The sequence below is a fragment of the Coenobita brevimanus genome, chromosome 3 (assembly GCF_032717465.1).
Source record: "Coenobita brevimanus isolate Jiangsu-jjx chromosome 3, ASM3271746v2, whole genome shotgun sequence".
Classification (NCBI taxonomy): domain Eukaryota; kingdom Metazoa; phylum Arthropoda; class Malacostraca; order Decapoda; family Coenobitidae; genus Coenobita; species Coenobita brevimanus.
This window is the reverse complement of record NC_136956.1, coordinates 828,475-840,974: the sequence shown is the minus strand read 5'-3', so window position 1 is coordinate 840,974 and position 12,500 is coordinate 828,475. Positions and strand designations below refer to the sequence as shown.

At 46.4% G+C, this 12,500-nt stretch overlaps 1 protein-coding gene across 1 annotated transcript in view; it reads right to left on the bottom strand.

The window, feature by feature from the left end:
* The window catches only part of LOC145393822 (alkaline phosphatase-like), a 78,130-nt gene that overhangs the window by 17,854 nt on the left and 47,776 nt on the right, over nt 1-12,500 (bottom strand). Inside the window, exons 4-6 of the mRNA XM_080267870.1 lie at nt 5,794-5,886; nt 4,242-4,459; nt 3,042-3,215 (exon numbers count right to left, since the gene is read on the bottom strand). Of these exons, the coding sequence (XP_080123996.1) occupies nt 3,042-3,215; nt 4,242-4,459; nt 5,794-5,886 (485 nt within the window). The remainder of the gene's footprint in view (nt 1-3,041; nt 3,216-4,241; nt 4,460-5,793; nt 5,887-12,500) is intronic.

The window sequence follows — 12,500 nt, the reverse complement described above, 5'->3', positions numbered from 1 at the left end:
TGGGTACACACACACACACACACACACACACACACACAGGCGATAATAACAGTTCCACAGAAACTTTATATAGGCATCGTAACCCCTATCCCTTAGCGATTTATTTAAACTACTACTACAACTACTATACTGCTACTACCACTACTCTTACTACTACTACTACCACCACTACTACTGCTACTACTACCACTATTACTACTACTACTACCACTATTACTACTACTGCTACCACTATTACTACTACTACTACTACTATTGGCACTGGTGCTGAGAGAGAGAGAGAGAGAGAGGAGGGATTAGGATGGAAGGAAGGAAAAAAGGAAGGAAGGAAGGGAGGAAGGAAGGGAAGGAAGGAAGGAAGGGAGAGGGAGGGAGGAAAAAGAGAAGGGAAGAGAGAGAATAAGGAAGGAAGGGGAGGGGGAGGGGGGGAGGGGTAAAGGTGAGGGATGCACACACACACACACACACACACACACACACACACACACACACACTTTCACTACTCATCTGCCACCCCCTCCCTCCCCCTCCTCTCTCTCTCTCTCTCTATCTATCTACCATCCTATGAATCTATCTGGTACCTACTGTCTATTCCTCTCTCTCTCTCCCTATAACTACACAATCTATCCATCTATCTATCTATCTATAATTTATCTATCTATAATCATATATAATCTACCTATCCATCGGTCAATCTATTTATCTATCTATCCACCTATCTATCTATCTATCTTTCACATTCTCCTCCCTTCTCTCTCCATCAGATAATCATTTTTCTTCCTTCCTTCATTTCACCTTCCCTCCCTCCCTCCCTCCTTCTTTCCACCCTTCCTCCTTCCTTCTTTCCTCCCTTCCTCCCTTGCTTGCTTCCTTCCTTCTTTCCATCCATCCATCCTTCCTTCCTTCCTTCCCACCCGCCCTCTCCCTTCCCTCCTTCCTTTCCTTCCTCCCTTCCTTCCATCCATCCATCCTTCCTCCCTCCCTCCCTTCCTTTCTACCATCCATCCATTTCTCCCTCCTCCCCCTCTCCCTCCCTCCACTTTCCCCTCCCTCCCTCCCAAGTGAGGTGAACAAAGGGAATTACACATTACGCTGCAATTCAGAAGGGAGGGAGGGAGGGAGGGAGGGAGGGAAGGAAGGATTTAAGGAGGGAGAGACGAAGGAAAGATGGAAGAATTTATGGATGGAGGGAGGGAGGGAAGAAGCATATCGGGAAGAAGAGGAAGAGGGAGGGAAGGAGGATGGAATGAATGAAGGAGGGAGGGAGGAAAGGGAGAAGGAAGGGGAGGGAGGAAAGGTAGGTGGAGAGGGGATGGAAGGGAGAGAAGGAGAATGGAGGGAAGGAATGAGAAAGAAAGGAAGGAAGGAGGGATGAAAGAGTGGAGAAGAGAAAGGAAGATGAGAGAGAGAGAGAGAGAGAGAGAGAGAGAGAGAGAGAGAGAAAGTGAAAGTGAACAAAGTAATACAATGGCTAGTACCACAAAGAGATAAAGCTTATATATATTATTAAAGAAACACAAATGGATTTATACTGACGGTGTGTGCGTGTGTGTGTATAAGGAGAGAGTGAGAGAGAGAGAGGGGGGGGGCAGGTCAGGAGTCAGCACAGTCACTCACCCGAAACTCTCCATTTTCTGTTTCCACTCTCCATTAACCACTCTCCTTAACATCCGCCAGGTTTTGACTCATTCTGGCTTTACTAACAACCCTAAATTCGGACATTCTTATGGAAAAACTTACATTCGTTCCATCGTATTATTTATAAAGATTCTAACGTGCTTGTATGCGACGCTGCTCGATCTCTGGCAGCATATTGTCATCCTCCTTCCTCTCCGCATGCCCAAACCATCTCAGTCTACCCCTCCTCATCACAACACCAATACACTCCAGTCCCATCCTTCCTCCCAAACCATCTCAATCTACCCCTCCTCATCACAACACCAATACACTCCAGTCCCATCCTTCCTCCCAAACCATCTCAGTCTACCCCTCCTCATCACAACACCAATACACTCCAGTCCCATCCTTCCTCCCAAACCATCTCAGTCTACCCCTCCTCATCACAACACCAATACACTCCAGTCCCATCCTTCCTCCTAAACCATCTCAATCTACCCCTCCTCATCACAACACCAATACACTCCAGTCCCATCCTTCCTCCCAAACCATCTCAGTCTACCCCTCCTCATCACAACACCAATACACTCCAGTCCCATCCTTCCTCCCAAACCATCTCAGTCTACCCCTCCTCATCACAACACCAATACACTCCAGTCCCATCCTTCCTCCCAAACCATCTCAGTCTACCCCTCCTCATCACAACACCAATACACTCCAGTCCCATCCTTCCTCCCAAACCATCTCAGTCTACCCCTCCTCATCACAACACCAATACACTCCAGTCCCATCCTTCCTCCCAAACCATCTCAGTCTACCCCTCCTCATCACAACACCAATACACTCCAGTCCCATCCTTCCTCCCAAACCATCTCAGTCTACCCCTCCTCATCACAACACCAATACACTCCAGTCCCATCCTTTCTCCCAAACCATCTCAGTCTACCCCTCCTCATCACAACACCAATACACTCCAGTCCCATCCTTCCTCCCAAACCATCTCAATCTACCCCTCCTCATCACAACACCAATACACTCCAGTCCCATCCTTCCTCCCAAACCATCTCAATCTACCCCTCCTCATCACAACACCAATACACTCCAAAAATGATCGGATCTTGAATTTGGCTCTCTCTTGCATTTTGTTTTTCTCTTGGAAGGAACAATAATTGCGGGCGCGCGGCCTTTGGTTCCTTCTTCCTCACATACGAAAAGAAAATCTAATCCAGTGTAATCGTAAGGCCTCACCTGAATCCACTTGGCGATGGAGTTGATGTGGAAGGTGGGATCCAGTTGGGCGGAGCAGTTGCCTAGGTTTACGTTCACATCGACGCCAATCGTACCCTTACTGATGTTTCACGCCACACGTCAAATTTAATCTCTAATCTAATCCAGTCTAATCCAAAGTAATCCTAGTGCCTCACCTGGAACCACTTGGCGATGGAGTTGGTATGGAAGTTGGGATCCAGTTGGGCGGAGCAATTGCCTAGGTTTACATTCACATCGACGCCAATCGTACCCTTGTTCGTCTTCACGCCGCAGAGGTAGGCCGTGGCACTGGCTGCGCTGTCCGCTACCTGATAGTCTGTTGTGTAGGTCTGTGGAGGGAGGAAATGAGATGGAGAATTTGATGAGAAGGTCTGTGAGATGGAGAGGGAAAATGAGATGGAGAATTTGATGAAAAGGTCTGTGAGATGCAGGGAGGAAATGATATGGAGAATTTGATGAGAAGGTCTGTGGAGGGGAAATGAGATGAAGAATTTGATGAGAAGGTCTGTGAGATGGAGGGAGGAAATGATATGGAGAATTTGATGAGAAGGTCTGTGAGATGGAGGGAGGAAATGATATGGAGAATTTGATGAGAAGGTCTGTGAGATGGAGAGGGAAAATGAGATATATTTGAAATAGTGTGTTTTTTTTTATTTTGAGGAGAGGAAAAAAGGAGAATGACCGATTTGAAATGGTGTGTTTATCATTAGTTTAAAAATTCAAAATAAAGACACACACGTACACACACACATACACGCACGCACAGATTTGCAGAGAGAGAGAGAGAGGCCTTTCACTCCATCAGACTATAACAATGACTGCCGTGGTCATCATCATTACGTGTATTGTTAATATAATGAGGGTAATTACTGAGGCAAGAGCGACTGGCCTTTGTTGCTTACCAAATCCATCTTACAATCTGACTATCAACTGAGAAGAAAGTAGTAGTAGTAGTAGTAGTAGTAGTAGTAGTAGAAGGAGGAGGAGGAGGAGGAGGAGAGGTAGTAGTAGTGGTAGTAGAAGTAATTGTAGTCTTTCCAACGCAGTGTGTCCAGGCATCTCGAAATGAACGCATCTTGAATTTGGCGCTCTCATATCTTGTTTTTGTTTTTATCATTGGACGAAACAGTCTTACGGGCTCCTGGCCTTTGGTTCCTTCTTCCTTGCATAAAAAAAAAAGGTAGTAGCAGTAGCAGTAGTAGTAGGAATAGTAGTAGTAGTAGTAGAGGAACAGGAAGGAGTTGGGGGACGTTTGAACCAGGCAGCAGAGTCGCCCAGCTATATCAGTGCCACCACACGAAGGCTCTCTCTATCTCTCTCCCTTCCTCTCTCTCCCTCTCTCTCGCTGTACCCACCTTAATCAATCCAGTGTACGGAAATTTCTCCCAGGCAAGGCTTTCCCTCTCCCACTTCCCCGTATCTTGCCCCTTCATGATTCTCGCGGCAGTCACGGTGCTCAAAGACATCCCATCCCCGAGGAACATGATCACTTTCTTGGCCTGGGACACTCGGGGAGACACTGCCAGCTGCTCCACCAACTCCGCCTGCCCGTCTTGTCTCCAGTAAGCGGCATCTGAGGAGGCGAAGGAAGTATTTTGATTACATTCGCTGACCTCATCTAATATACCCGTGGACCTAATCTCCTCATGGACCTAATCTATCTGTGAACCTAATCTCTCCATGGACCTAATCTATCTGTGGACCTAATCTATATTCAGTGACCTCATCTGACCTATCCTGACGTAGCTTAATATCACCTAGATTATATTCCCTAACCTCATCTAACATACCCGTGGACCTAATCTCACCATGGACCTAATCTATATTCAGTGACCTCCTCTGACCTACCCTGACCTAGCTTAATATCACCCTCTTCTAATCTCCCCGTGGACCTAATCTACCCCATCCCTCCACCTCATCCTCGGCCTCCCCTTTCCCCCCTCCACTTCACTCACGTACACTCCTAGTTAGTCTCTCACTCTCCCATAGCCATTTCGCTGCCCTCTCTCATATACCTCTCCACTCCATCCCTCCATCTCATCCTCGGCCTCCCCCTCCTTCTGCCCCCCTACACCTCACTCATACTCTCCTAGTTAGTCTCTCTACCTGCCACCATTACAGTATATAAGGCGTGTCTGAATCCACACACTTCACTACACTGACATCTCTTGCCACTGCTAGGGTACGGAAGCTCCCTAACACCTTTTCCTATGCGATTTATTTTTGCTCATTGTACGCTACTGTCGTCTTCTGTAGTTACTTAAATCCATCCACTACCGCTATATTCTGCATAAATAACGTACAAAGGAATATTAACCAGCCACATCCAAAAATAAATCGCTAGGGAAGAGGTGTTACGGAGCTTCCTTAATAGACTGCATGACCCTGCCTAAACTGGATAGAATAATTTGCTAAGAACACAATTAACTAATAAAACACACACACACACACACACACACACATCTTCACCCCCTCACCCTCACACATACACTCAACCTCCCTCCCTCCCCCCCTGTCTCTCTCTCTCTCTCTCTCTCTCACACACACACACACACACACACCTCTTCCTCCACCATCACTCACACCCACCCATCCACACACACACACACACACACACACACACACACACACACAAATACACCTCTTCACCCCCTCACCCTCTCTCCCTCACACATACACTCAACCTCCCTCCCTCCCCCCCTGTCTCTCTCACACACACACACACACACACACACACGCACACACACACACAAGAATACAGCTCTCCTCCTCTCTCTCTCTCTCACACACACACGCACACACAAATACATCTCTCTCTTCCCCAATCCTCTCTCACACACACCCCACTCTTCCCTTAACCCTCCCTCCCTCTCTCTCTCTCTCTCCCTCTCTCTCTCTCTCTCTCACCTTCCCTATCAATAAAGGGCACAGTGTCGTAGGAGGAGCCCTTCTTGGCTTTCTTATACTGTAGCTTCCTGATGCGGTGATACTCCTCGTCACCTGAGGGGGAAAGAAAGGAAATTATTAGACCCGTGTCGGCTGAGATGTTTAGACAGGTATACAGAAAGCGGAGGACATCAAGGGAAGGATATGGGTAGGACATCAAGGGAGGGACATGGGTAGGACATCAAGGGAGGGACATGGGTAGGACATCAAGGGAGGGACATGGTTAGGACATCAAGGGAAGGACATGGTTAGGACATCAAGGGAGGGACATGGTTAGGACATCAAGGGAAGGACATGGTTAGGACATCAAGGGAGGGACATGGGTAGGACATCAAGGGAGGGACATGGTTAGGACATCAAGGGAGGGACATGGTTAGGACATCAAGGGAGGGACATGGTTAGGACATCAAGGGAGGGACATGGTTAGGACATCAAGGGAGGGACATGGTTAGGACATCAAGGGAGGGACATGGTTAGGACATCAAGGGAGGGACATGGTTAGGACATCAAGGGAAGGACGTGGTTAGGACATCAAGGGAAGGACATGGTTAGGACATCAAGGGAAGGACATGGTTAGGACATCAAGGGAAGGACATGGGTAGGACATCAAGGGAGGGACATGGTTAGGACATCAAGGGAAGGACATGGTTAGGACATCAAGGGAAGGACATGGGTAGGACATCAAGGGAAGGACATGGGTAGGACATCAAGGGAAGGACATCACAGGCACAATTGGTACTCTTAAAAACTTCCTTCCTTTTCTGAGCTGCTCGAGGGACAAAAATCTTCCCTTCGAGCAGACGACATTATTGGAACACGAGCGAATCCTTTGACCCGTCTCTTCAAATAAATAAATTAATTAATAATAATAATCCCTTCGCTATTTTTGTGTGTGTCTTTGGAGTTTATTGCATTATATATATTTACATTATCGATGGAAGCCACTGTACAGTTTTACTAAGACGACTTACAATAATATACTGATTTTTAAAGTGTTAATTGTATTTTTAAAAGCGTTACTCGTGTCGGCTGAGATGTTTAGTTAGATATACACAAAGCAGACGAATTTCTCCCTGCAATATTCAACCAGCTTTATATGGAAGAACGGATCTTGAATTTGGCTCTCGTATTGTGCTTGAAAGGGTGCTTGAGGGTGCCAAAGTGGGAATGTAAAGGAGAATGTAGGGAAGAGTAAAGTGATGGTCTTTGAGAGAGGTGAAGTCAGTGAATGTACAGCTAGGTGGGATGGTGAGGAATTGGAAAATGTGAGTACGTTTAAGTACTTGGGTAGTGTGATGAGTAAGGATGGAGGTTTGGAGGGTGAAGTGCTTGAAAGGGTACAGCAGGGAAGAAAGGTTGCTGGTTCCTTGAAAGCAGTGATAAGAAACAGGGAAGTGAAAATGGAAGTAAAAAAGTTACTACATGACAGTATTGTGATACCAACTCTAACGTATGGAAGTGAAGCTTGGACGTTGTTGGAAGGACACAAGTCAAGAGTGAGAGCAGTGGAAATGAGTTATTTAAGAGGAGCCTGTGGAGTCACGTGGAGAGACAGGCTGACGAATGAGGATATAAAGGAGCGTTGTGGTGTGGATGTGGATGTGATAGGAAGCGTTAGGAGGAACACACTGAGGTGATTTGGCCATGTGGAGAGGATGGAGGATGAGAGACTGACGAGGAGAGTGTATGTGAGTGAGGTGCATATGGAGTTACATGGAGAGACAGGCTGACAAATGAGGATATAAAGGAGCGTTGTGGTGTGGATGTGGATGTGATAGGAAGTGTTATGAGGAACACACTGAGGTGGTTTGGCCATGTGGAGAGGATGGAGGGTGAAAGACTGACGAGGAGAGTGTGAGTGAGGTGGAGGGGGGGAGAGGGAGGGGGAGGCCGAGGATGAGATGGAGGGATGGAGTGGAGAGGTATATGAGAGAGGGGGGTGTGAGTTGGGAGCAGGGCAGTGAAATGGCGGGGGACAGGGCGACGTGGAGGCGATTTGTTTGTGGCCACCCCGAACGGGATTGAGGCGTCTGGCAATAGATATAGATAGATAGAAATTGATAGATGGGAAATTGATAGATAAAATGAACTGAAATGAGGTGGATGAAGTAGGTGTATAGCAATAATAATAATAATAATAATAATGATAATAATAACAATAATAATAATAATAATAATAATAATAATAATGTTTAATCCATCATCCAATCCTACGTTGCCCTATAAGAAGCGTAGGAGCCCGGGGCTAGGCAAGTTGGTCCTGACATTTAAGATGAGAGTGACCAGCCTCACTCATCCCTGAGTGGCATTACATGAGCAATAAACCCCAACCATCCCTTGGATATAAACCTTCACCGGCTCAATCCGATTGGAGCGCCGTAATTACCCACTAAACCACCAGGCGCCATAATTTGGTTATATGGTTACCACCCAGCGTAGTAAATGGGTGCCTGGTGTACAGGAATGATTAATAATAATAATAATAATAATAATAATAATGATAATAATAATAATAATAGCAGTAATAGTATCATTGGCAGTAACAATGACAATAATAATAATAGTAGTAGTAGTAGTAGTAGTAGTAGTAGTAGTAGTGAAGATAATAGTAACAGTAATAGTAGTAGTTGCAGTAGTAGTAATAATAACAATAGTTGTAGTAGCAGTGGTAGTTGTAGTTACAATAACCATAGTAGTGGTAGAAGCAGCAGTGGTAGTAGTCGTAACAGTAACAGTAGGAGGAGGAGGAGGAGGAGGAGGAAGAGGAGGAGGAGGAGGAGGAGGAAGAATAGCAAGAAAAAGGAAAAAAATAACTAAAAATACAAAGGAGAGAGAGAGAGAGAGAGAGAGAGAGAGAGAGAGGTCCGATATGACATACAAGGATGGAAGGGGGGAGTTGGGCAAGAGGAGGAGGAGGAGGAGGAGGAGGAATGGGAGGGAAGAAGATGGAAGATGAGAGGGAGGGGGAGGGAGGGAAGAGAGGGGGAGGGGAAGAGGAGGAGAGGGGGACGGGGTGGGGGGAGGGGTGCGTGATCCGTTAGTCACGATTTTAAATATTCGTAGTAACGCAACGGTCTCTTTGTTACCCCCCCTCTCTCTCTCTCTCTCTCTCTCTCACCAAAACAGTTGCTCTCTGCCTCTCTCTCTCTCTCTCTCTCTCTCTCTCTCTCTCACCAAAACAGTTGCTCTCTGCCCCTCTCTCTCTCTCTCTCTCTCTAATGCGAAAATACAGGTGTCCAGTCTCTCTCTCTCTCTCTCTCTCTCTCTCTCTCTCTCTCCCCATCCCCTCTCTTTCATCTTCAACCTACACTTCTCTCCTCTCCTTTCTCTCTCCCCCTCTCCTTCCTTCCCCCTCCCTTTCTTCTTCTCTCCCTCCCTCCCTGAACATCTCTCCACCTTTCCTTCACCCCCTGTCCTTCCTTTCCCCCCTCCCTCCCTCCCTCCTCTTCTCTCCCACGCTTCCCTCCCGTAAGGTGAAACTGGGCCAACGAGGGTCACGGCATTGACCTTTTATCACAGCCCAGGGTAGCAGGGAGGAGGAGGAGGAGGAGGAGGAGGAGGAGGAGGAGAGGAGGAGGGAAGAAGAGAGAGAGAAAGAGAGAGAGAGAGAGAATAATTGCGTAACGAGCATCCCTTCAAGGCGTATGTCTATCTATCCCTCCATCTATCTGTCCATATATCTAACTTTCTATCTATCAACCTACTTACCTACCTTTCTATCTATCTATCTATCTGCATCTATCCATACACCAGAAAATGAATATACTTTTCTTTAACACAAAATAAAAAAGAAAAAGAAACAAAGGCTGACTCAACAAAAGGAAATCAAAATCTCGTCGATTAAGGAAGCTCCCTAACACCTTTTCCTAAGCGATTTATTTTGCTTATTCAACCTTACTGTCCTATTCTGTGTTACATAAATCCTTCCACCATCGCCATACTCTGCTTAAATAACGTACGGGAGGATATTAACCAGCCATATCCAAAAATAAATCGCTAAGGAACAGGTGTTAGGCAGTCTCCTTTTCGAGATTAGGATAGAGATTTCGAAATGTGGAGATTTTTACACACACACACACATAGATACACACACATGCACACATACTTACATAATTAGATACATAAAAACATACATACATAAATATACATACATACAAAAACGTACATAATACAAAAACGTACATACATATACAGGTACACACATACATACATAAATATACTCTAATACATACACACATACATACATGAACATACACACATATCAACACCTTTCTCTAACTGGCGGTCGTAGGCAGAGGGAAGAGAGAGAGAGAGAGAGAGAGAGAGAGAGAAAATGCAAAAACTCTTGAAAGATGTACTCTCTCTCTCTCTCTTTTCTCTTTTTCTTTTTTCTCTCTCTTTTCTCTCTCTCTCTCTCTCTCTCTCTCTCTCTTTTCTCTTTTTCTTTTCTCTCTCTCTCTCTCTCTCTCTCTCTCTCTATTTGATGGCCGTATTTGCACCAGTTTACCCTTCAAGTTACGGTCCCCCCCTCCCCCCCACCTCTTGAGAAACTGAAGGGGAGAGGGAGGGAGGAAAGGGAGGGGGAGGGAGGGAATGAAAGGGGAGGGGAGGGGAGGAGGGGGAGGGAGGCAATGAAAGGGGAGGGGAGGGGAGGAGGGGGAGGGAGGCAATGAAAGGGGAGGGGAGGGGAGGGAAGAAATTGGGTGAGGGAGAGACAGATGAGCAGAGTGGCTGTCCTTGTGAGGGGAGGGGAGGGGAGGGGAGGGAGGGAGAGAGAGAGGGGGAGGTTACTCATCTCCACTGTTCCTGTTTCTGTCTCTCTCTCTCCATCCCCCCTTCTTCTTCCTTTTCCACATCTCTCTCTCTCTCTCTCTTTTTCTTTCTCTCCCTCTCTCTCTTTCTTTCTCTCTCTCTCTCTCTCTCTCTCTTTTTCTTTCTCTCCCTCTCTCTCTCTTTTTCTTTCTCTCCCTCTCTCTCTCTTTTTCTTTCTCTCCCTCTCTCTCTTTTTCTTTCTCTCTCTCTCTTTCTCTCTCTCTCTCAGACTGCCCGTGTCAGAAAGTATATTGGTAATCTGAATGAGAAAATATTAGAGAGAGAGAGAGAGAGAGAGAGAGAGAGAGGGTACAGGTTGGGGGGAGGGCAGCGAAATGGCTATGGTAGAGACTAACTAGGAGTGTGAGTGAGATGGAGGGGGGCAGAGGGAGGGGGAGACCGAGGATGAGATGGAGCAGAGAGGTGTATGAGAGAGGGGTGTGTAAGCTGGGGGAAGGGCAGTGAAATGGCAGGGGACAGGGCGACATGGGGGCGATTTGTTTGTGGCCACCCCTGACAGGATTAAAACGTCTAGCTATATAGATTGATAGATAGACAGAATACCGTAACATATATGAAGAAAGTAACAGGTAGCGCTACATCAGGTGAGTGGATGGTGGACGCCCCCAGTTACCACCACCCTGCGACTGAATCATATATAAGAACCGGGAAAGCGAATACCTATCTATCTATCTATTGCCAGACGCCTCAATCCCGTTCGGGGTGGCCACAAACAAATCGCCTCCACGTCGCCCTGTCCCCCGCCATATATCTGATCACTAAATGTCGCGTGATAGTGCTGGTAGAGTTGTAATTACACGTGAACGAGGTAGTTGGGTAGTTTGAGGGTGTTATGTGTTTGGACTGGCTTGTGTGCGTGTCTGTTTGTTAGTAGGACACAGACACACACACACACACACACACACAACAATCTCTCTCTCTCTCAAACACACACACACACACACTATCTCTTTCTCTCTCATTCACACACACACACTCACACTATCTCTCTCTCACACACACACACACACACACACAAAAGCATTCACACAATCTCTCACACACACATCCACCTACCTACCTATTTCTCAACTATCTATCTATCGCCCTATCTATCTATCTAGTATCCATTTACATCTTCTAACATCTACCTACCTATCTATCTATTTATCTATCAATCTACATTTCTCTATATAAGTCTCTAACACTACGCCTCTCTTACGCAAGCCACACACTCTCCCCAGCTCTACACACCCCCCCCCCAAAAAAAAACCAATCTGTAGGTCACATTACAAAGCAGCCGCCATAAAACGAAGAGAAAAACATAGAATAAACTCACAGGCATAAGTACAGGGCAGGAAAAAAACCACGCGGCCACAACTACAAGGTGTTTGGATCGAAAAAAACAAATGAAAGAGGTTAGCGTGTTTTACAAACCAGGGGCATAGAAAACGGGATGCTGTTTGGGTACTGAGGGGTTGAAGGGGAGGTGAGAGAGAGAGAGAGAGAGAGAGAGAGAGAGAGAGAGAGAGAGAGAGAGAGAGAGAGAGAGAGAGAGAGAACATACAGGAGGCGTGGTAGGACAAGATTAATATACAGTGAGAGAGAGAGAGAGAGAGAGAGAGAGAGAGAGAGAGAGAGAGAACATACAGAAGGCGTGGTAGGACAAGATGAATATACAGAGAGAGAGAGAGAGAGAGAGAGAGAGAGAGAGAGAACATACAGAAGGCGTGGTAGGACAAGATGAATATACAGAGAGAGAGAGAGAGAGAGAGAGAGAGAGAGAGAATATACAGGAGGCGTGGTAGGACAAGATGAATATACAGAGAGAGAGAGAGAGAGAGAGAGAGAGAGAG